Genomic DNA, 26,226 nt, shown 5'->3' on the forward strand with positions numbered 1-26,226 from the left:
TTTTAGTCCAATTATCAATGCAGTTGTCTTCTTAATTTCTCTTTTTACTTCTTTATTAGTGTATTAAAATGCAACAGATTTTCATATATTAGTTTTGTATCCTGTGACTTTACTGAATTCATTTAACAGTTCTCGTAGTTTTTGCTAAAGTCTTTATGGTTTTCTACATACAGTATCCTGTCATTTGCTTCTTCTTTACCAAGTCAGATGCCTTTTATTTCTTTTTCTTGTCTGATTGCAGTGCTAGGACTTGCAGTATGATGTTGAATAACAGTGGTAAGAGTGGACAGTCTCATCTTGTTCCTGATTGTAGGGGAAAAGCTCTGTTTTTCACCATTTAGTATGCTGTTAATTGTTGGATTTTCCTATATGGCCTTTATTGTGTTGAGGTATGTTTCCTCTAGACCTACTCTGCACAGTTTTTGTCATGAATGGATGTCGTACTTTGTTAAATGTTTTTGCTGCAACTATTGAGATGATCAAATGGTTTTTATCCTTTCTCTTGTTGATGTGATGTATCACATTGTTTTGTGAATATTAAACCACCCTTGCATCCATGGAATAAATCCCATTTGATCATAGGAAATAATTTTTAAGTGAATAGTTGGATTTGGTTTGCTAATATTTTGTGATGATTTTTACATCTATGTTCATCAGAGACACTGCCTTTAGTTTTCTTGTTTTGTAGTGTCTTTATCTGGTTTTGAAATCATGGTAGTGCTGTCTTTGTAGAATGAATTTGGAATCTTTCCTTCCATTTTTTGAAATAGTTTGAGAATAAAAGATGTTAAATTGTCTTTAAATGTCTGGTAAAATTCACCTGTGATGCCATCTGGTCCTAACTTTTGTTTGGAGGTTTTTGATTGCTGATTCAAATTTACTGCAAGTGATCAGTCTATTCAAATTTTCTTTGTCTTCCGGATTCAGTTTTGGAAGGTCATATATTTTTAGGAATTTATCCATTTCTTCCAGGTTGTCCAATTTGTTGCTATAAAATTTTTCATAATATTCTCTTATAATCCTTAGTATTTTTGAGTTATTTCTTCTTCATTTCTGATTTTGAGTCCTCTCCTATTTTTGATCAATCTGGATAAAGGTTTATCAATTTTGTTGATCTTTTCAAATAACTAGCTCCTGGTTTCATTGATCTGCTCTATAGTTTTTTTTTTCTTTTCTAGTCTCTATTTCATTGATTCCTGCTATAATCTTTATTATTCCCTTCTTTCTACTGGCTTTGGCCCTTGTTTTTTCTGTATATCCTTTATGTGTAACGTTAGGTTCTTTATTGGAGCTTTTTTTTAGTTTATCAGGTAGATCTATATTGCCATAATCTTCTTTCTTTTTTTTTTAAAGATTTTATTTATTTATTCATGATAGTCACAGAGAGAGAGAGAGAGAGGCAGAGACACAGGCAGAGGGAGAAGCAGGCTCCATGCAGGGAGCCCGACGCGGGATTTGATCCCGGGTCTCCAGGATCGCGCCCTGGGCCAAAGGCAGGCGCTAAACCGCTGCGCCACCCAGGGATCCCTATAATCTTCTTTCTTAAAGCAGCTTTGCTGGATCCCAAAGATTTTGGATTGTTATGTTTTCATTTTCATTTGTCTCTATGTATTCTTTTTATTTCCCCTTTGATTTCTTGGTTGACCCATTCATTGTTTAATAGCATGTTATTTAGCCTCCATGTACTTGTATTCATTCCAGATTCTTTTCTTGTGTTTGATTTCTGTTTTCATATCATTGTGCTCAGAAAGATTCATGATAGATTTCAGTCGTTTTAAGTTTATAGAGACTTGTTTTGTGGCCTAACCTGTGATCTGTTCTGGAGAACATTCCATATACACTTGAAAATAATGTGTATTACACTATTCGGGGATGGATTGCTCTGAGTATATCTTTTAGATCCATCTGTTCCAGTGTTTCATTCAAAGCTACGGTTTCCTTGATTTTCTGTCTGGGTGATGTATCCATTGATGTAACTGAGGGTTATAGTCCCCTACTATCATTGTATTAATGTCAGTTCTTTCCTTTATGTCTGTTAATAGTTGCTTTATGTATGTAGGTGCTCCTATATTGGATGCATATTTACAATGATTATATCCCCTTGTTGGATTGTTCCTTTTGTAATCATGTAATGTTCTTCTTTGTCTCCTGTTAGTTTTTGTTTTAATGTTTATTTTGTCTAAGTATTGGTACCCCAGCTTTCTTTTCACTTCCATTTGCATGGTAAATATCTTTCCACTCTGTCACTTTCCATTTGCATGTACCTTTAGTTCTGAAGGGAGGCTCCTGTAGGCAGCTTATCAATGGGGTTTGCTTCTTTTTTTTTCTTTTTTAAAATTTTTTTATTATTTTTTATAATAAATTTATTTTTTATTGGTGTTCAATTTGCCAACATACAGAATAACACCTAGTGCTCATCCCGTCAAGTGCCCCCCTCAGTGCCCGTCACCCATTCACCCCCACCCCTGCCCTCCTCCCCTTCCACCACCCCTAGTTCGTTTCCCAGAGTTAGGAGTCTTTATGTTCTATATCCATTCAGTGACTCTGTGTCTTTTGACCAGAGCATTTAGTTCATTTACATTCAAAGTAATTATTGATAGGTATGTACTTGTTGCTATTTGTTACTTGTTTTATATGTATTTTTGTAGTTCTCTATTTTTTCTCTTGCTCTTTCCTTGTCTTTGATAGCTTTTTATAGTGATATGTTTGTGTTCCTTTCTCTTAATTTTTTGTATATGTATTAGATATTTTTTTGTTTTGTTTTGTTTTTAATTTATTTTTTATTGGTGTTCAATTTACTAACATACAGAATAACCCCCAGTGCCCGTCACCCATTCACTCCCACCCCCCGCCCTCCTCCCCTTCCACCACCCCTAGTTCGTTTCCCAGAGTTAGCAGTCCTTACGCTCTGTCTCCCTTTCTGATATTTCCCACACATTTCTTCTCCCTTCCCTTCTATTCCCTTTCACTATTATTTATATTCCCCAAATGAATGAGAACATATAATGTTTGTCCTTCTCCGACTGACTTACTTCACTCAGCATAATACCCTCCAGTTCCATCCACGTTGAAGCAAATGGTGGGTATTTGTCATTTCTAATAGCTGAGTAATATTCCATTGTATACATAAACCACATCTTTATCCATTCATCTTTCGTTGGACACCGAGGCTCCTTCCACAGTTTGGCTATCGTGGCCATTGCTGCTATAAACATCGGGGTGCAGGTGTCCCGGCATTTCATTGCATTTGTATCTTTGGGGTAAATCCCCAACAGTGCAATTGCTGGGTCGTAGGGCAGGTATATTTTTAACTGTTTGAGGAACCTCCAACACAGTTTTCCAGAGTGGTTGCACCAGTTCACATTCCCACCAACAGTGTAAGAGGGTTCCCTTTTCTCCGCATCCTCTCCAACATTTGTTGTTTCCTGTCTTGTTAATTTGCCCCATTCTCACTGGTGTGAGGTGGTATCTCATTGTGGTTTTGATTTGTATCTCCCTGATGGCAAGTGATCAAGTAGGATTTATCCCTGGGACACAAGGCTGGTTCAACACCCGTAAAACAATCAATGTGATTCATCATATCAGCAAGAGAAAAACCAAGAACCATATGATCCTCTCATTAGATGCAGAGAAAGCATTTGACAAAATACAGCATCCATTCCTGATCAAAACTCTTCACAGTGTAGGGATAGAGGGAACATTCCTCGACATCTTAAAAGCCATCTATGAAAAGCCCACAGCAAATATCATTCTCAATGGGGAAGCACTGGGAGCCTTTCCCCTAAGATCAGGAACAAGACAGGGATGTCCACTCTCACCACTGCTGTTCAACATAATACTGGAAGTCCTAGCCTCAGCAATCAGACAACAAAAAGGCATTAAAGGCATTCAAATTGGCAAAGAAGAAGTCAAACTCTCCCTCTTCACCGATGACATGATACTCTACATAGATATTTTTGATTTGTGGTTTCTTTTTGATTTCTATATATTTTCTTTTATTGAAGTTTGATTTGCCAGCATATAACACCCAGTGTTTATCCTATCAAGTGCCTGATGTCCATCGACAGATGAATGATTTGTGGTTTCTAATAACAAACATATATCATAGCAGTTTATATTAATTTGATGATCAATTAAGCCTCCCACATTTTGTGTATAATATGCCCTACTTCATGTCCTTTCATTTTGTGGATCCTTTTATATTTATAGATACACTTGGTCTTACTCCTTTTGCATTTTAACCTCCATAGTAGTTCTATAAATGATTTATCTATGGCTTTTATTTTGTTTGCATTTAACTGTGGAGTTTCTTTCCTTTCATAATTTCTTAACTCCTGATTATCATGTTTTCTTCCCAAAGAATACCCTTTAATGTTTCTTCTAAGGATGGTTTAGTCATGATGAACTGCTTTCTTTTTTGTTTGGGAAACTCTCTCTCTACTTCTATTCTGAATGATAGCCTTGCTGGATAGCCATGAAATGAGTATTCTTGGTTGCAGGTTTTTTCCTTTCATCTCTGAACATATCATGCCACTTCTTCCTGGCCTGCAAAGTTTCTGCTAAAAAATCAGCTGACAGCCTTATGGGATTTCCCTTGTATATAACTTTTCTCTTACTACTTTTAAAATTCTCTATCACTACTATTTTGCTACTTTAATAATTATATGTATTGGTATGAATCTCCTTGGGTTGATTTTCTTGGGGACTCTGTGCCTCCTGGATCTGAATATCTATTTCCTTCCCAGATTAGGGAAGTTTTCAGCTATTATTTCTTCAAATAAATGTTTTGTCTCCTTCTCTTTTCTCTTTTTGAGATCTGTATAATGTGAATTTTATTAGATTTGATAACGTCACTGAGTTCCCTAAACATATTCTCATTTTTAATTATTTTTTTTCTTTTTCCTGTTCAGCTTTATTGCTTTCCATTATTCTTTTAGCTCACTGATCTGTTCTTCTGTCTCCTCTAATCTATTGATTCCCTATAGTCTATTTTTCATTTCAATTATTGAATTACTCATCTCATTGGTTCTTTTTTGTTTTCTATTTCTTTGTGGAAAGTTTCCCTGAGATTTTCCACTTTTCTCAAGTCCAGTATCTCTATGACCATTAGTTTAAATATATTATCAGGTATCTTGCTTATATCCATTTCATTTAGCTCTTTTGCTGTGGTTTTATACTGGTCTTTCATTTGGGATATATTCCTCTTATTTTGTCTAACTCCCTATGTTTGTTTATATGTCTTAGGGAAATCAGTTATGTCTCTATACTGTCTTGAATGTAGTGGCCTTACAAAAAAGAGGTCCTATGGTGCCTTGCAGCACTGTGCCCCCTGTTCACCAGAACCAGGTGTTTCATCAGTATCTTCTATGTGGTTTTTGTGTGCCCTATTGTGGCTAAGCCTCATTTGCTTTAAGTCCAGTTGGCTGCAGTGACCTGCTTTGATTATTGTGGGCCATATTTGGTCCTATGCTGTTAAGGGGCCATTTTGTGGCTGTAGGCTTATAGTTGGGCATTGACAACAATCAGGTCAAATGTCTGTCTTAAGCCCAGTTTGCTAGGGCAGAAGCCATACCAGACTGCAGAGTGCTTTTCTTGTGTTGTCTCCGAAGAGGCTTATGTTGGTAGGCAGAGGCTGCAAACAAATCAGATGCTATTCCCAGTTTGCTCATAAGCGTTGTGGTAGCACCAACCTGCAGGGTGCTCTTCCTGTCTTGGACCTTGAGAGGCTTTTCCTATTAGACAGGGCTGGCAAACCAAATGCCTGCCCCCAATGTGCCATGGTTGCAGTGACCCCAAACTGCAGGAATCTCTCCCCATGCTTCCTCTGAGAGTTTTTTGTTGGTGGATGGAACCAGTTATCATATCAGATGCCTGCCCCAGTCCATATACTGGTCCTGCAGACCCCCTGCTGATCAGGGCACTCTCTCTGCACTGCCAGTTATAAGGTTTGGCTGCTAGGGCTACAGTCAAACTGATATGTGTGATTATCTATCCCTTTCCTAAGGGCAGGAGTCATTTTGGACTGGTGCAGGTCACTGCCAGAGCTGCTTGAATAAGACCTGACAGGAGCTATTTTGGAGGGACTCTTGCTGAGTGGGGTGGATTGGATGGAAGGGATCCAAAGGAGAATGTGGGGTGGGATGCACAGTATTAACAAGGTAGGTGCAGCATACCCCCTGTTTCCCACAAGTATCCAGCTATATAGGCTGTGAGGTAGGGAGTGGGGGAGGAGAGAAATGGCTACCACCAGCTCTTTTATTCTTAAAGTAGTGACCTAAAGATCCCTGCTCTTCCAGCACATATTCTGAGATTTGTAAATAAATATTGGATATCCTAGGTATTTTTCATACTGCTGCTTCTATGCTGTATCTTGGCAGGATTGTTTGTTATACTGTCTCTTTAAGAATGGGGACTCTATTTCTTACTGTCCTCTCACTCTCAGTGCTAAACCCACTGATTTTTAAAGTTCCTGGATTATAGTGGAAAGGAGAGAAAATGAGTGGGGAAAATTAGAGAGGATGACAAAACATCAGAGGCTCCTAACTCTGGGAAATGAACAAGGGGTAGTGGAAGGGGAGGTGGGCAGGGGGATGGGGTGACTGGATGATGGGCACTGAGGGGGGCACTTGATGGGATAAGCACTGGGTGTTATACTATATGTTGGCAAATCGAACTCCAATTAAAAAAAAAAGTTCCTGTAGTTAAGCCTAGGTGGTTATAAAAACTTAGGAAGTTAACCCCCTTGGTTTTCAAAGCCAAATGTTATGGGTACTTGTCTCCAATGCAGATCCCCCATGCCTGGGCTGCCTGGGGTGGAGTCTGATCCTCTTCCTTCTATGTGCTTGAGGCGTCCTTCCCTTTTGTGATTAGTCTCCCCAGGAATTTGGTTATTGACCTTCTCTATGCCTCTCCTACCATTTTTTAAAGATTAATTTATTTATTCATGAGAGATACAGAGAGAGAGGGCAGAGACATAGGCAGAGGGAGGGAGCCTGATATGGGACTAGATCCTGGATGCCAGGATCACGCCCTGAGCCAAAGGCAGGGGCTCAACCACTGAGCCACCCAGGTGTCCCTCTCTTACCCTTATTGATGTGGCATCCTCTCCTTGATTAACTGGAATGTCTGTTCTGCTAGAGTTTGGGGTCATTTTCTGGGTTGGTTCCACAGATATGGCTGTTTTCTAGTTGTATCCCTGTGACAAAATGAGCTTAGGAGGCTCCAACTACTCCCCACTTACCAGAAGTGATTTTTATGCTATTCTTATATTCATACCATGGACCTATTTTATGGGTAATATTGCCTTCTAATATCCCTCTTGCTTGTCTCTGCTTTATAGCAAAGTGGTGTATAGTGTGGTTGTGGACTATGTAGAAATCAATTTTTTATTAAATATAATTTAAATATAATCCATATGAATATCTGATTTGAAGATCTATTTTAATTGGAATAAAGAAATATTTTGAGGTTATGTTCAGAAGGTGGGATAAATTATCTAATTTACACTCTTAAATATTTAATGAAGATAATGATAACATATAGAATATCTTTACTAAATATAATACATACCTGACTTAATCTCTTCAGCATTTCAGCTCCAATACCTAGACCTTTTAAAATATATAATGGAAAATGAACCATGTTTAAAAAATCCACTTAACAAATTTATTTGCTTTAATCTTAAGTAAAATATAAACCCTATATCAGGGAGCCTGGGTGGCTCAGTGGTTGAGCCTCTGCCTTCCACTCAGTGTGTGATTCTGGTGTCCTGGGATTGAGTCCCACATTGGGTGCCCTGCACAGAGCCTGCTTCTTTCTCTGACTGTCTCTGCCTTTCTGTGTCTCTCATGAATAAATAAATAAAATCTTTTTAAAAAACACATGTATCTGGCTGTTATATATTAAGAGCTTGTGTTGTAACTCAACTCATTAACATTTTTAATATCTTCCTCCAAATTGTAATAGGGTTCCAAAGGTAATAGAAGAGATTTTGGATTTAAAGATTGATGAAGCAGAAATGAGTCACTGTCACTATCATAATATATTTCTTACTCACTTTCAGACAAAACAGGCTAAAACATAAATGCATTTCTTTTAAAGATAAAAGGATAGCTACAGGGCACCTGGGTGAATCAGTAGATTGGGCTTCTGCCTATGGCTCAGGTCATGGTCCCAGGGTCCTGGGATTGAGCCCTGTGTTGGGCTCCCTCCTCAGTGGGAAGCCTGGTTTTCCCTCTTCCTCTGCCCATTCCCCTGCTTGTGTGCTCTCACTCTCCAAATAAATAAAATCCTTTTTTTAAAAAAAGGATAGCTGGGATGCCTGGGTGGCTCAGTGGTTGAGCGTCTGCCTTCGGCTCAGGGCATGATCCCATAGTCCCGGGATCGAGTCCCACATCGGGCTCCCTGCATGGAGCCTGCTTCTCCCTCTGCCTATGTCTCTGCCTGCCTCTCTCTGTGTCTCTCATGAATAGATAAATAAAATCTTTAAAAAAAGGATAGCTGTGATAATTTGGCTTATTCAGGCCTTTATAGGAACTAATGGAAAGTCCTTTCCAAATCTGTGGTTGAGTTTTTACCATATGCAAGGATAACTAGGATAATGATCAGGCTCATGAAATAGAAGTGAGTTATATTAACTAACTTAAATACCATATTTATACTGAAGCCCTATCCTTAAAATATGCCATTTTAATTTTTAAACTATAAGTAATAATTTAAGTGTAGCTTGACCTCGGTAAGCTTGTATGACATAAAAATCCTCTAGGTAAAGTAACTTGCCAATCCAGGGGTCGTATGTAAAGTAGTACATGGCAAATCCAACAGTCACTTTGCCTAGAAGAGGGAAGAGAGGGTACAATGAGGCTAAGGCTTTGAATCATTGAGTGGTCTTTCCTCTAAAATTGAATATCTTAGAGTTTTTTTTAAGTATTAAAGTAATAAAAGCTTACTGGACAAAATGTCAAACAATATGAAAATATATAATGTAGGTTTAAGTCCCATATAACACAATCCTAAAAAGATAAGCCATCTTTTAACAATGTATATTCTTCCAAATTTTTTCCTATGCATATACAAGTATATACCACACATTTTCTTTCTTAAAAAAATGAATTTATGTACTCATACTCTCCTACTCTATTAAATAGTAAGTCTATACTATCAAACTGTTCATTTTCAGGGTAGAGAAAGTATACTACAGATTAAATTGGAAGAAGCAGATTTATTTTACCTGATGGTTTTTGTTGACTGTGTACTTCTGCAATCAGGCAGTAGAAAAGGGGATTGTCCCCAAAGCCATCCCTGAGTAAATCTGAAATATAAATTCATAAATAATGTATTAGAAAGATTAGAAAGTTTATAGTAAAAAAAGAAAGTTTATAGTAAAGAAAAGGAAGGTGGTAAAGTAGGCAGCACTAGGAATTCATCTTTTCACCTGTACAACTGTACTGGCAGTGAATATTTTGGAACTCTAGAGGTTTTTGAGCACTTGGAACTTCTAGAGTACAGCTGGGCTGGTAAATTGCAGTTAAATTCAGCTATCAGCCCATAGTGGCTTACAAGTCTCCCCTGGCCCTTTGCCTCATGGAAGCAGCTGTACGGTCAATAACATGAATTGCTGAGTGTCTTGCTGGAGCCAGGATAGGCATTTGGGAACTTATCCTCCAAATACTGGAGTTCTGTGTTCTGATCATGGATTGTTACTCTGAATGCTGAGGTGCCAGATTAGAAGTTAGCCACAATTTTTCCAACCTTCACCAATAAAAGCAGCTTCCAGATGTAAAAAGAACCACATTTGTTTTGACATTTAAAACCAACCACATATATAGAGAATTTAGAAAGCTACCATGTATAACTAGGAAAAGATACAGACTTAGAAAAGGCCTTAGAACACCTTAAACATGTAACTTACGCTGATCTCTGACACAGACACCCCATAACAATAAAAAAAAAAAAACAGCCATCCCTGGGGAAGGGGGAGAATTTTATTTCCAGAGTTAACATATTTTAAGATTAAAATGTCCAGGGCAGTCCGGGTAGCTCAGTGGTTTAGCGCCGCCTTCAGCCCAGGGCCTGATCCTGGAGTCCTGGGATCGAGTCCCACGTCAGACTTCCTCCTGCATGGGGCCTGCTTCTCCCTCTGCCTCTCTCTCTCTCTCTCTCTCTCTCTCATAAATAAATAAAATCTTTAAACAAAAGATTAAAATGTCCACTTTTCAACAAGTCACAAGGCATATAAAAAAATCGGAAACTATGCCCCATTCAAAAGAATGAAGTAAGTCAATAGAAAATATACCTAAGGAAGGCCACATGTACTAAACCAAGACTAAAACAACTATCTTAAAGATGCTAAGAGAGCTAAAGGAAAGACATGCACAAAAACAGGGACCAAATGTATGAACAAAATAAGAATCTCAGTAACAAAATACAAATTATAAAAAAGAAGCCCCACCAAAAAATTCTGAAGGTGATAAGCATAATAATTGAAGTGGCAAATGCACTGTAGAGGTTCAAAATCAAAACTGAGCTAACAGAAGAAAAAAATCAGTGAATTTGAATATTACGACAATTGAAATTACCAAGTCAGGAACTGAAATAAAAACAAGAGGAAAAGTAAACAGCTTAGGGACTTTATCAAACTCTATCAAGTGGGCCAATATACACACTCTAAGGCAGAATCTCAAAAGGATAAGAGACAGGAAAAAAGAATTTTTTGAAGAAATGGTGGCTGAAAACTTCCCAAATTGGAATCAATTAATGAATCTACAAATCCAAGCTCAACAAACTCCCGAGTAGTATAAATTGAAAAAGAACACCACCAAGACACATAATCAAACTGCTAAAAGTATAAATTGAAAAAGAACACCACCAAGACACATAATCAAACTGCTAAAAGACAAAAAAGAATCTTGAAAGCAGTAAGAGAGAAGGATCTTGTCACATACAGTGGATCATCATTAGGATTATCATCTGATTTTTCATCAGAAACCCTGGACACCCGAAGGCAGTGGGTTGATCTATTCAAAGTGCTGGGGGGAACCTATCAACTGAGAATTCTAGCTCTACCAAAAGTGCCCTTCACAAATGGTGGAGAAATTGAGACATCCCCAGATCACCACCAAAAACAAAACCTGAGGGATTTCATTATAATTAGACCCTGCCCTGTATAAAATGCTAGAAGTCCTTCAGATTGACATGAAAGAAAACTAGATAGTAACTCAAAACCACATAAAGAAATAAAAGATAAAAGTAAAGGAAAAAAAAAGTAAAGGTACCTAGTTAAAGGTAAATACATGAACAATTATAAGGACTAGAGTCATTTTAATTTTGTTTATAACTCTGCTTTTTATTTCCTACATGATTTAAAGACAAATGCATAAAACTGATTATTAATGTATGTTATTGGGTACACAGTATACAAAGATGTAATCTCTAACATCAATAATATAAAAGAAGGGAAATAGAGGTGTACAAAAGAGTTTTGTATGCTATTGGAATTAAGCTGGTATAAATTCAAATTAGACTATTATAACTTTAGAATGTTAAAAGTAATCTCCATAATAACCACAAAGAAAATATCTATAAAATTTACACATAAGGAAATGAGAAGGGAATAAAAATATTTCAATACAAAAATCAACAAAACACAAAAGAAGGTAGCAATGGAGGAAATGAACAAAAAGGCTATGGCATATAGAAAACAGCAAAATGGCAGAAGTCCCTCCTCAGTAATTAAATGTAAATGGATTAAGCAATCTAATCAAAAGACAGAGATGAGCAGAATGGATTTAAAAATATGATCCAACTATATACTGTCTATAGGAGACTCACTTTAGATTTAAACACACATAGACACACAGAAAAGTTGAGAGTGAAATAATGGAAAAATGATGTTTCATCCAAATAATAGCCAAAAGAGAGCTGAGGTGGGTGTACCATATCAGACACAATAAACTTTTAAGTTAGAACTGTTAAAAGAGACAAAGAATGAGGTTATTTGATAATAAAAGGATCAATTCACCAAGAAGATAAACATTTATAAACATTTATGTACCAATCTCAGAGCACCAAAATATATGAAGCAAATACTGACAGAGTTGAAGATAGAAAAATAGCTCTACAATAAGAGTTGGAAACGTCAAGTCTTCAATTTCAGTAATATATTTAACAACCAGACAGAGATGAATAATTTACTAGATTATTTGAACAATATATATCAAATGGACCTAAAATAAATACACAGTACACTACACCAAACAGCAACACAATGCACATTTTTCTCAAATGCACATGGAACTTTCTCTAGGATAGACCATATCTTAGGCCAAAAAAAACAAGTCAATAAAATTTGAAAGAGTGAAATCATAGAAGTATCTTTTCTAATCATAGTGGAATGAAACTAGAAATCAACAGCAGAAGGAAACTAGGAATATCATGTAGAAATTAATGCACTCTTAACCACTAGTTCAAAGAAGAAATTACAAGGGAAATTAGAAAACACTTAGAGATGAATGAAAGTGAAAATACAACATATGAAACTTATGGAGTGTAGTGAAAACAGTGCTTGGAAACTTACACCTATAAATGCCTACATTTAAAAAGATCTCAAGCAATAACCTAATCTTATACCTTAAGAAACTAGAAAAAAGGAGCAAAGTAAGCCCAAAGCTAATAGAAGAGAGGTAATAATAAAGTTTAGAGCAGAGATAAACAAAATAAAGGGGGAAAAAAGTACAATAGAGAAAAATCAGTAATACCAAAAGTTGGATTTTTGAAAATATCAATAAATTGACAACTAGACTGACAAGAGAGAAGATGCAAGTAATTAAAGTCAAAAATAAAATAACAGGGCAGCCCAGATGGCTCAGCGGTTTAGCGCCACCTTCAGGCCAGGGCGTGATCCTGGAGACCTAGGATCGAGTCCCACGTCAGGCTCCCTGCATGGAGTCTGCTTCTCCGTCTGCCTGTGTCTGCCTCTCTCTCTGTGTCTCTCATGAATAAATAAATAAAATCTTTTAAAAAAAGAAATAAAACAACACTAACATTACAGAGATGAAAAGGATTATAAGTAAATACTATGAACTTTACACCAAGAAATTAGATAACCTAGAAGAAATGAACAAATTCCTTTAAAATTACAAATGACCTAAACTGATTAAAGAAAAAATATGAGCAGACCTGTAACAAGAGTTTGAATCAGTAATCAAAATATTTCTCAACAAAGAAAAGTTAGGAACCATGAGATGATTTCTCTGGTGAGTTCTATCAAATATTTAAAGAAGAATTAACACAATCCTTAAACTCTTCCAAAACTTTTGAAGAGGAAGAAACGTCCTCATTCTATGAAGTCACTATTACTTTGATAGCAAAGACAAGTAAACACATCACAAGAGGTGACCCTGGGTGGCTCAGTTAAGCATCTGCCTTCCGCTCAGGTCATGTTCTCAGGGTCCTGGGATAGAGCCCCACTGGACTCCCCACTCAGCAGAGGCGTCTGCTTTTCCCTCTTCCTCTGCCCCTACCCCAACTTGTTCTCTCTCTGGCTCTCTCTTAAATAAATAAAAAAATATTAAAAAATACATCGCAAGAAGAGGCTGGGCAAAATGGCAGAAGAGTAGGGTCCCCAAGTCACCTGTCCCCACAAAATTACCTAGATAACTTTCAAATCATCCTGAAAACCTATGAATTCGGCTTGAAATTTAAAGAGAGAACAGCTGGAATGCTACAGTGAGAAGAGTTTGCGCTTCTTTCAAGGTAGGAAGACGGGGGAAAGAAATAAAGAAACAAAAGGCATCCAAGGGGGAGGAGCTCCACGAGGAGCAGGGCTAAGGCCGTGGCGAGTGCCTCCAGGACAGGAAAGCCCCGTCCCGGAGAAGCAGGAGCTTCACCAATCTTCCCGGTAGGAAAGGCGTAGGAAAGGCGCTCCCAGGGAACTCGGACAGGATCCCAGGAGGGCGGGGATGCTCTCAGGCTCCCAGGGGCACTAACAGAGCACCTGTGCCCCGGGGAGAGCGTGCCACACCCCGCGGCCTAGCTCCCTAAAGGGCTGCAGCACGCGCCCGGCTGGAACCAGGTGCAGCTCGGAGGCGGCTCCAGCAGAGGCTCCGCACAGAAGGAGCTGCGAGGCAGGGAGCGTGATTCCAACAGCACAGGCCCTGGAGCCCAGGGTGCCGGGGGACACAGCCCAAGATCCGGCGATCCCCCCTGGGACAGGCAGAAGCCGGGAGGGCACAGGACAGCAAGGAAACTCCTGCCACCAGGCCCCCCCCAAGCTGTGCAGATCAGCAGCCCGCACGCGGGAGCATCCAGGCCCCTGCAGACTGAGAGCTCCATAGTTACTGCCGGAGCTGATTTACAAGGCTGGAGAGCTGGCCGCCACCACTGTGGTTGTTCCTTCTGGGGCCTCAAGGGTAAACAACCCCCACTGAGCTTCACAGTGGCCTCACAGGGTAAACAGGTTAAACAACTTTCACTGAGCCTTGCACCAAGCAGGAGACTGAGCAGCTCCCCCAAGTGCAGACACCTGAGAATCAGCACAGCAGGCCCCTCACCAGAACCAGCTAGACGGACAGGGGAAAAACAAATTATTGACCCAGCAGGAAAGTTCCAGGGGAAGTAAAGGGATTTACAGTATATAGAAACAGAGGATACGCCACCTTGTTTTTTGTTTTCTGTTTGCTTACACCCCTTTTTTTTTCTCTTCTCCTTTTTTTTCCTTCTTCGTTTTTTTCCTTTTTTTCTTTTTCTATTCTTCTTTCTCTTCTTTTTCTCCTTGTCCCAATACAATTGGTTTTTGGCCACTCTTCACTGAGCAAAATGACTAGAAGGAGAAACTCACCTCAAAAGAAAGAATCAGAAACAGTCTTCTCTCCCAAAGAGTTACAAAATTTGGATTACAATTCAGCGTCAGAAACCCAATTCAGAAGCACAAGTATAAAGCTACTTGTGGCTCTAGAAAAAAGCACAAAGGACTCAAAAGACTTCATGACTCCAGAATTTAGATCTAATCAGGCAGAAAATAAAAATCAATTAAATGAGATGCAATCCAAACGAGAGGTCCTAACGACGAGGGTTAACGAGGTAGAAGAACGAGTGAGTGACATAGAAGACAAGTTGATGGCAAAGAGGGAAACTGAGGAAAAAAGAGACAATGAAAAGGTCATGAGGATAGATTAAGGGAAATAAGTGAAAGCCTCAGGAAGAAAAATCTACGTTTAATTGAGGTTCCCAAGGGTGCCGAAAGGGAAAGAGGTCCAGAATATGTATTTGAACAAATCATAGCTGAAAACTTTCCTAATCTGGGAAGAGAAACAGGCATTCAGATCCAGGAGAGAGATCCCCTCCTAAAATCAATAAAAACCGTTCAACACCTCAACATTTAATACTTAAGCTTGCAAATTCCAAAGATAAAGAGAAGATCCTTAAAGCACCAAGAGACAAGATATCCCTAAACTTTATGGGGAGAAATATTAGATTAACAGCAGCCCTCTCCACCAAGACCTGGCAGGCCAGAAAGGGCTGGCAGGATATATTCAGGGTCCTAAAAGAGAAGAACCTACAGTCAAGAATACTTTATCCAGCAGGCGCTCATTCAGAATAGAAGGAGAGATAAAGAGCTTCAAGATAGGCAGAAACCAAAACAAAAGGGACCTCCAAACCAGTTCTCCAAGAAATATTAAGGGGGACTCTGTAAAAGAAAGAGGAAGTCCAAGGAAACAATCCACAAAACAGGGACTGAATAGGTATCATGATGACACTAAAACTCATATCTTTCAATAGTAACTCTGAATGGGAATGGCCTTCATGACCCGATCAAAAGGTTTCAGGCTGGATAAAAAAGCAAGACCCATCTAGTTGCTGTCTACAAGAGACGCATTTAAGACATAAGGACACCTACAGCCTGAAAATAAAAGGTTGGAGAACCATGTACCATTCAAATGGTCCTCAAAAGAAAACAGGGGTAGCCATCCTTATATCAGATAAACTAAAGTTTATCCCAAAGACTCTAATGAGAGATGAAGAGGGACACTATATCATACTTAAAGGATCTATCCAACAAGAGGACTTAACAATCATCAATATATATGCCCTGAATGTGGGAGCTGCCAAGCCTATCAATCAATTAATAACCAAAGTTAAGACATACTTAGATAATAATACACTTATACTTGGAGACTTCAGTCTAGCGCTTTCTACAATCGACAGGTATTCTAACACAACATCTCCAAAGAAACGAGAGCTTTAAATGATACACTGGACCAGATGGATTTCACAGATATTTACAGAACTTTACATCCAAATGCAACTGAATACACTTTCTCCTCAAGTGCACATGTAACTTTCTCCAGAATGGACCACATACTGGGTCGCAAATCAGGTCTGAACCGATACCAAAAGATTGGGATCGTCCCCTGCATATTTTCAGACCATAATGCTTTGAAACTAGAAGTAAATCACAAGAAGTTTGGAAGGATTTCAAACACGTGGAGGTAAAGGACCATCTTGCTAAAATATGAAAGGGTCAATCAGGAAATTAGAGAAGAATTAAAAAGATTCATGGAAACTAATGAGAATGAAGATACAACCATTCAAAATCTTTGGGATACAGCAAAAGCAGTCCTGAGGGGAAATACATCCCAATACAAGCATCCATTCAAAAACTGGAAAGAACTCAAATACTAAAGCTTACCTTACACCTAAAGGAGCTGGAGAGAAAATATCAAATAGGTGCTACACCCAGCAGAAGTAGAGTGTTAATAAATATTCGAGCAGAAATCAATGAAATCAAGACCAGAAGAACTGTGGAACAGATAAACAAAACCAGAAGTTGGTTCTTTGAAAGTATTAATAAGATGGAAAAGCCATTAGCCAGTCTTATTAAAAAGAAGAGAGAAAAGACTTAAATTAATAAAACCATGAATGAGAAAGAGATCACTACCAACACCAAGGAAATACAAACGATTTTAAAAACATATTATGAACAGCTATACGCCAATAAATAGGGCAATGTAGAAGAAATGGATGCATTTCTGGAAAACCACAAAATACCAAAACTGGAGCAAGAAGAAATAGAAAACCTGAACAGGCCAATAACCAGGGAGGAAATTGAAGCAGTCATCAAAAACCTCCCAAGACACAAAAGTCCAGGGCCAGATTACTTCCCAGGCGAATTCTATCAAACATTTAAAGAAGAAACTGTAACTATTCTACTAAAGCTGTTCAGAAAGATAGAAAGAGATGAAATACTTCCAGACTCGTTCTGTGAGGCCAGCATCACCTTAATTCCAAAACCAGGCGAAGACCCCACCAAAAATGAGAATTAGAGACCAATATCCCTGATGAACATGGATGCAAAAATTCTCAACAAGATATTAGCCAATAGGATACAACAATACATTAAGAAGATTATTCACCATGACCAAGTGGGATTTATCCCCGGGATGCAAGGCTGGTTCAACACTCGTAAAACAATCAATGTGATTCATCATATCAGCAAGAGAAAAAAAAGAACCTTATGATCCTCTCAATAGATGCAGAGAAAGCATTTGACAAAATACAGCATCCATTCCTCATCAAAACTCTTCACAGTGTAGGGATAGAGGGAATATTCCTCAGCCTTTTAAAAGCCATCTACGAAAAGCCCACAGCAAATATCCTTCTCAATGGGGAAACACTGGGAGCCTTTCCCGTAAGATCAGGGACAAGACAGGGATGTCCACTTTCACCACTGCTATTCAACATAGTACTAGAATTCCTAGCCTCAGCAATCAGACAACAAAAAGAAATAAAAGGCATTCAAATTGGCAAAGAAGAAGTCAAACTCTTCCTCTTCACAGATGACATGATACTGTACATAGAGAACCCAAAAGACTCCATGCCAAGATTGCTAGAACTCATACAGCAATTCGGCAGTGTGGCAGGATACAAAATCTATGCCCAGATATCAGTGGCATTTCTATACGTTAAGAATTACACTGAAAAAAGAGAAATTAAGGAGTCAATCCCATTGACAATTGCATCCAAAAGCATAAGATATCTAGGAATAAACCTAACCAAAGAGGTAAAGGATCTATACCCTAAAAACTACAGAACACTTCTGAAAGAAACTGAGGAAGACACAAAGAGATGGAAAAATATTCCATGCTCATGGATTGGAAGAATTAATATTGTGAAAATGTCAATGTTACCCAGGGCAATTTACACAATTAATGCAATCCCTAATAAAATACTATGGACTTTCTTGAGAGAGTTGAACAAATTATCTTAAGATTTGTGTGGAATCAGAAAAGACCCCGAATAGCCAGGGGAATATTAAAAAAGAAAACCATAGCTGGGGGCATCACAATGCCAGATTTCAGGTTGTGCTACAAAGCTGTAGTCATCAAGACAGTATGTTACTGGCACAAAAACAGACACATAGATCAATGGAACAGAATAGAGAATCCAGAAGTGGACCCTCAACTTTATGGTCAACTAATATTTGACAAAGCAGGAAAGACTATCCACTGGAAAAAAGACAGTCTCTTCAATAAATGGTGCTGGGAAAATTGGACATCCACATGCAGAAGAATGAAACTAGACCACTCTCTTTCACCATACACAAAGATAAACTCAAAATGGATGAAAAATCTAAATGGGAGACATAAATCCATCAAAATCTTAGAGTAGAACACAGACAACACACTTTTTGAACTCGGCCACAGTAAATTCTTGCACGATACATCCATGAAGGCAAGAGAAACAAAAGCAAAAATGAACTATTGGGACTTCATCAAGATAAGAAGCTTCTGCACAGCAAAGGATACAGTCAACAAAACTAAAAGACAACCTATAGAATGCGAGAAGATATTTGCAAATGATGTATCAGATAAAGGGCTAGTTTCCAAAATTTATAAAGAACTTTTTAAACTCAACAGCAAAGAAATAAACCAACAAATCCAATCATGAAATGGGCAAAAGATATGAACAGAGATCTCACAGAGGAAGACATAGACATGGCCAACAAGCCCATGAGAAAATGCTCTGCATCATTGGCCATCAGGGAAATACAAATCAAAACCACAATGAGATACCACCTCACACCAGTGAGAATGGGGGAAAATTAACAAGGCAGGAAACCACAATTGTTGGAGAGTATGTGGAGAAAGGGGAACCCTCTTGCACTGTTGGTGGGAATGTTAACTGGTGCAGCCACTCTGAAACACTGTGTGGAGGTTCCTCAAAGAGTTAAAAATAGATGTGCCCTACCACCCAGAAATTGCACTGCTGAGGATTTACCCCAAAAATACAGATGCAGTGGAACGCCGCGACACCTGCACCCCGATGTTTATAGCAACAACGTCCACAATACCCAAACTTTGGAAGGAGCCTTGGTGTCCATCGAAAGATGAATGGATAAAGAAGATGTGGTATATGTATACAATGGAATATTACTCAGCCATTAGAAATGACAAATACCATTTGCTTCGACATGGATGGAACTGGAGGGTATTATGCTGAGTGAAATAAGTCAATCGGAGACGGACAAACATTATATGGTCTCATTTATTTGGATAATATAAAAAATAGTGAAAGCCAATAAAGGGGAAAGGAGAATCAATAAGGGGAAATATCAGAAAGGGAGAGAGAACATGAGGGACTCCTAACTCTGGGAAAGCAACTAGGGGTAGTAGAAAGGGAGGTGGGCGGGGGATGGTGATGACTGGGTGATGGGCACTGCGGGGGGCACTTGATAGGATTAGCACTGGGTGTTATTCTGTATGTTGGCAAATTGAGCACCAATAAAAAATAAATCAAAAAATAAAAAAATACATCAGAAGAAAAAAAAATTATAAACCAATACCACTCATTAATATAGATGCAAAGATCGTCAACAAACTAAGCAAACTAAACTCACAGCATAGTACAAGAATCATTCACCATGACCCATGACCAAGTGTGATTTATCCTAGGAATGAAAGGATGTTTCATCATAAGAAAATCAATCAATATAATACATCATATTAACAGAGCAAAAGGACAAAAGCACATGAACATCTCAATTGATGCAGAAAAGGTATTTGACAATACACTTTCATGACAAAAGTCCTCAGAAAACTAGGAATACAGGAAAATTCCTCAACATAATAAAGTTACATAAAATATAAAGAACAGTTAACTTCATATTCAATGGTGAATGGTTTAAGGCATCTCCCCTAAGATTAATAAGGCAGGATGCCTACTTTTACTACTGCTATTCAACATTTTACTGGAAGTTATAGCCAGAACTATTAGAAAGGAAAAAAATAAAAGCTATCTAAATTAGAAAGGAAGAGGTAAATTGATCTCTGCAGATGACACAATCCTACTGATAAAAAATCTCAAAGAATCCAAAAAAAAGTTAATATATACAATAAAGGAATTCAGCAAATTTGCAGACTGTAAGATCAACAAACAAAAGTCAGTTTTGTTTCTATACATCAAAGAACAAATTAAAAAGTAAACTAAGTGACAGGATGAGCACTGGGTGATATGCTATATGTTGGCAAATTGAACTCCAATAAAAAATTTTTAAAAAAATAAAAAAAGTAAACTAAGAAAGCAATTCCATTTACAGTGGCCCCTAAAGTAAACAACTAGAAATAAATATAACCAAGGAAGTGAGATAGTTGCATGCTGAAAACTACAAAAATATTGCTGAAAGAAAAGGACCTAAATAAATAGAAAGACCTCATGTATTCATACATAAGACAACATTGTTAACATGCCAGTACTACTCAAAGTGATCTAAAAAATTAATGCAATCCCTATCAGAATTCCAGTCCCTATCCCTTTTCACAGATATGGTAAAGCTGATCTTCAAATTCATTTGGAATTCCAAGAGTGTGATTCTGTCTGCTTTAATCATCTCTTTTGGTGTTCATATTTCCTGGCTGAAAAGTTCTAATTAATCATAAAATACTAGCCTATGGTTTTAATATTGCTGGCTATCAAAATGGAGTAAATATCTTAAAAATAGTTCACCATTTTGTGTTTATCCATTTCATCCTATCAAGCTACTACCAACATATTGGGCATTAAATTTACTTTATCTGAACAGTTACACTTCTCATTCTATCTTTTAACAATTAGTTAAAGTCTATTGCCCTCATAAAGATGTAAAAGCTCTTAAATATGAATTCCATACTTTAAAAATGGGGAAAATATAAAATAGAGGATCACTGACAAAGCTATCAAACTAATGTCCTGCACATGTAAATACTATTAATGGCATCATCTTTGTGTACCAAGGGCAGCAGCTTCCACATACCTAAATACAAGAAATATGTCTGTATACATTATGTCATGTTTCTTTTTTAGCTCTGAAAATACTATAAAACATCTTACCTGTTACTGTTAACTTCACTGAATCTAGCATGTTTTCACAGGAAGCCAATTCCTATCAAAGTAGAGAAAACTTTCAGTTTAAGGTTTAATAACAAATTCTTAGGACAATAATCATGAAGTTTTTATTGAGCATTTATTAATATAAGATGTCCCAGTCACTATTAATAAAAATGAGAATTAACTCCAGTCGTCTAGAAACTTAAAATCTGAAGTAGCACATTCAATAAAAGAATGTATGTAGAGAGATGAACTATGTCGATAACTCACTCATGAAAATCGGTTGTCCAGGTAACTAGTCTTGAATACAACCAGAAATGTGAAAGAAAAGTTAAAAGTGTTCCTGAATAGTCAAGGTAGATGTCACAAAGTCAATATACAATAAAGCTAGTAGACTTTACAGAAAAGTCTGTCATGTTTGCCTGTGAGGTGCTTTTCCCAGTTTAAACTTTATCAAGGTGACTTTTGACTCTATCATTTTTTTGCACATTCAAATTAATACATGGTTTGGATTTCATGCTTGGAAAAGCACTGCCCACTTCCAGATTATTAGAACATAAAACTGAAAGCTAATTAATTATTACATTCATTGTCTACGAATAAGTAATGTAATGTCTTATAAGAATAAGTAATTTAGTTTTTCTATTATTTTTCTGTGAATACTCATTAAAATTATTCCCAAGAAACTTCTGTTGTATATTCAGGTACATGGGGCAAATTTAAAAGTAACTGTGGTCAGGAACTCCACAGATACAGGTTCATTGAAGTGGGAGGGTCCAGTGATCTATTTTTCCTTTGGTGATGTTTTGAAAGATAAAGAAGATAAGTTTTCTGGATAGAGATATTCACTGCCATTCAATAATAAATTTATTAATTGCCAATTTGGTGTCACATACTAAGCTACGAAAAAATTTATTTTTTTCTACATGGAAAAATGTGCTTCTGGAATGACTAAAATGTAGTTGTGTTGTATATTTTGATTGATGATCTAATCATGCAGATTAATGCCAGTTAAAGAGATGATATGAGAACTTGTGAGGATAGAATAGAATGGAAGACATAGAAGGATAGATAACCCAGTTCTTACAGATCTGTAATAGGTCCTAGCATCATTTCAACAGATAGATTTCACTAGAAAACGTTTAGTGTTTTATTTTGGCTGTGAAAATACATTCTTTGATCAAAGGGAACATAAATTAGAAATGAAAACATTTTCATGGCAAAACTCTTTTTATAAGGCTCTCTTATCTATAACCTGCACCTTATACCAGCCTCATATTTACTCCATTAAAAATCTAGGCTGCTACTTTTATACGGAATTGTTTAGGTTGTGCATCATATAAGCAATTGCTTCGAGTGCCACAGAACTTCAACACAGTAACCATGGCTATTAGTTTGTCCTCTTTACTATACTGGGATGATTTCCAGGAAGGCCATTAAAGTGAACTTTTAAATCAGGCATTTTTAACCCAACTTCTTGAACTCCTGGAGGCTGTGTATGGGACTCAGGAGTCAAAGAACTCTCTGAAATTGTATGGAAGATTTGTTCTGGATGAATGCTGTTTTCTGTACCATTAGCTTCTACACATAGGTGTGGTCTTAAAAGCAACAACACTCCCTACCCTAAAATCTTATCCATAAATACCTGAAATTCTATCACTAAAAGGTCATTCATTTAAGTGAAGCATCCCTCTTCTCTAAGATCCTCTTTTAAAGTTAAAATTTCCAAAAATAAATAAATAAAAATAAAGTTAAAATTTCCCCAGGAGGTACACCATTAGGTCCCTGAAATTTCCATGAATCCATCTCTCCCACTTCTGAGCTCACTATTCTAAGTCAAGAAATTTGTTTTATGCCATAACAATAATTCTTTCAATATAGATAGTACTATGATCATGATTTTAGATGTGAAAATCGAAGCCTAGACAGGTTAAATGTTGTGTACATGGGTCATAATTAGCCAAGCTAGGATTCAAACCCAACCTATGCCTTCCTTACTCTCGGCCCTAAACTAAAGCTATGAAACTCCACAGAATAAGGAGAAAGATGCTTACTTTAATTAGGCGCAGGATTTCTGGGCAGTCATGTGCCTCTGCAGGTCTTACTCGGAAAGATTTCATGAGGCTTGGCTGCCTCATGCCTGATTGGCTTCTGCCTGGTTGGCTTGGACTTGGTTGGTTTCTGTCTGCTTGGCTTGTCCCTGATTGGCTTGTTCCTGCTTGACTTGTGCCTGATTGGCTCCAGCCTGGTTGCCTTATGACTGATTGACCCATACTGAATTGGCTCAGGCCTGGTTGCCTCAGGCCTGGTTGCCTCAGGCCTGGTTGACTCGTGCATGGCTGGCTTGGGCCTGATTGCCTCATGCTTAGTTGACTTGTACTGAATAAGCTCAAGGGTGGTTTTCTCGTGCCTGGTTGCCACATGGCTGGTTGACTTAGGCCTGGTTGACTCATACCTAGTTGCCATGTGCCTGATTGGTTTGTGTCAGATAGACATGTACCTTGTTGGCTCCTGCCTATTTGGCTCTCGCCTGGCTGGCTCATTCCTGGTTGGTTCATGTCAGTTAAGGTTGTATTTGGTTGGTTTATGTTTAGTTGGTTCACCCCAAATAAGCTCATGCCTGGCTGGCTCATCCCTGGTTGATTCCTGTCTGGTAAGCTTGATTTGTTCATGCTTGATTGGTTCATGCCCAGTTGATTCATCCCTGGTTGGCTAAGACTTGTTGACTTAGAACTGGTTGGCTGAGGACTGGCTGGCAGATGATGGTTTGGCAGATAACTGGTTGGCCAGTGACTGTCTTGATGGAGCAGGAGTCCTTAACTACAGCGCTGTAGTGGGAGGCTTTAGGATGTTTCTGTCTTTTCTCAACTTGATTCCTACTTTGAGATCCCTCTATCAAGATGAGAATGGTGAAAATAAAGGACTACCTAAAGGAGATTATTGATGCCTCCGATTTGCTGGAGTTGACCTCACCAGCGATCACAGCTGTAGGCTTGGCTGGGTTTCAGGTTGTCATCTGGCCTTTCTCTGCCAACAGGCGGGAAGTGAGGGGAAGAAGAAAATGGTCCTGGGGGAGTATTACTGCTTCACCCCCTTGCACAGTCACTGCATCATAATGATGAAGTCACAATGTTCATATTTACATGTCTAAGTCCTCCCTCATGTGGTGAGGGACAGCGCCTACTTGACCACCACTTTTTCCTCTTTTCCAGGAGTTTAAGAGGGTGAAGCAAGAAGTTGAAAGGAGTCTTAGAGTTTATGCTTGGCACTCTCCCTAGAAGTACTTGCTATTTTAACCACTCAATTCAAAGATAGTTGCCTTAATTCTGCTTTCCCTGTGCCCCTGCCCTGAAATAATTCACTTCCTATTGCTATCCTGACTTCCACTTACTACCTCTTTCCCGTAGGCATAGAAAATAGAATACTTAAGAAGGTTGTCCTAATGAGGTGCTCAAGTGTCTAAAGCAGAAAATGCTTTATGACCTAGGCTCAGTGGGAAACACATTATATGTTCTCATTTAATCCCATAGCAATCATATTATCCCCACTTCTGTGGAAAATAGTTCCAAAGATTTGGTAAACTAACTAAGGCCTCAACAGTTGGAGAAGAGCCTAAATTCAGGCCCAGGTCTATCCAACTTTATTTGCAGGTATTTTACCATTACACTATTCTATCTCTTACATACACTATGCTTATTCTCCACCCCCATATCTGTGAAATTAAGTATATTATCCTTTAACCCCTTCCTCCCTCACAGAAACCCTTCTCTCATCATTTTAATTGTTGGCTCATTTCCACAACAGTGTATATTACGTAATTGGTGCTAAAATGGTTACAGATGGAATGACTTATTTTTTAAGTATACTGGAGATCCTTGGTTGAGGCTAGTTTAAGTCTCGCATTGTGTTAAGGGCCTTATATATGCATTACTTCATTTAATCATCAAAGCAACTCTGTGAGGTATATACGGTTATTCTATAATTTATTAATAGAACAATAGAATTTGAATTAACTAGTTTTCCCAAATCTTGTTATCTTTTAAAGATTTTATTTATTCATGAGAGTCACACAGAGAGAGGCAGAGACACAGGCAGAGGGAGAAGCAGACTCCCTGCAGGGATCCCAATGTGGGACTTGATCCCAGGACCCCGGGATCACACCCTAAGCCAAAGGCAGACACTCAACCACTAAGCCACCCAGGCATCCCAGCTTTCCCAAATCTAATCCCCATTCCCAAAGAATGGGGACAGAGTCCAAAGCCCATCCCATGGACAGAACAATAAATAGAACTGTGGGGGGCACAATTGCCATTTGGCCCATACTGGCTATAAATGGAAACTAGAGAGCCCATTTTCATATCAGGACAGGCAAATCAAGTCACATAACAGAATTATACTAAACTTAACACACTATATGTAGGCACATTTGATCTCAGTCCTTTTGTAATAATAATAAGAGCTAAAATTTATGAATGATGTCAGGCATAGTTTTATGAAACAATTTACTTGTAATAATTCACTTAATCTTCACAACAATCCAGTGACATAGATGATATAATTATGACCATTTTTGAGGTAGAAAAACAGATTCAAAGAGGTTAGGTAACCTGACTTAGGTCACATAATGAAAAGTTAAGACAATGGGATGCCTCGGTGGCTCAGAAGTTGGGCACCTGCCTTGGGCCCAGGTCGTGATTCCAGGATCCGGAATCGAGTCCCATATCGGGCTCCCTGTAAGGAACCTGCTTCTGTCTCTGCCTCTCTCTCTCTCTCTCTCTCTCTCTCTGTCTGTCTCTCATGAATAAATAAATACATCTTTTAGAAAAAAAAGAAAGAAAAGTTAAGACAAAATTAGGAAAACCCAGT

General features: G+C 38.1%; 1 protein-coding gene across 4 annotated transcripts in view; it reads right to left on the minus strand.

Annotated features, from left to right (window-relative positions):
- Positions 1-24,435, minus strand: part of SATL1 (spermidine/spermine N1-acetyl transferase like 1) — a 28,484-nt gene extending 4,049 nt beyond the window's left edge. Inside the window, exons 1-5 of one of the 4 annotated variants that reach the window (XM_038587798.1) lie at positions 23,415-24,435; positions 21,364-21,415; positions 9,230-9,310; positions 8,779-8,832; positions 7,570-7,610 (exon numbers count right to left, since the gene is read on the minus strand). In XM_038587798.1, the coding sequence (XP_038443726.1) occupies positions 7,570-7,610; positions 8,779-8,832; positions 9,230-9,310; positions 21,364-21,415; positions 23,415-24,062 (876 nt within the window). In that variant the 5' untranslated portion in view covers positions 24,063-24,435. Of the gene's footprint in view, positions 1-7,569; positions 7,611-8,730; positions 8,833-9,229; positions 9,311-21,363; positions 21,416-23,414 lie in introns of all 4 variants that reach the window. The other 3 variants (XM_038587797.1, XM_038587799.1, XM_038587800.1) reach the window with 3 other exon arrangements.
- Between the last annotated feature and the right edge of the window lie 1,791 nt (positions 24,436-26,226).

Source organism: Canis lupus, chromosome X (assembly GCF_011100685.1).
Source record: "Canis lupus familiaris isolate Mischka breed German Shepherd chromosome X, alternate assembly UU_Cfam_GSD_1.0, whole genome shotgun sequence".
Lineage (NCBI taxonomy): Eukaryota > Metazoa > Chordata > Mammalia > Carnivora > Canidae > Canis > Canis lupus.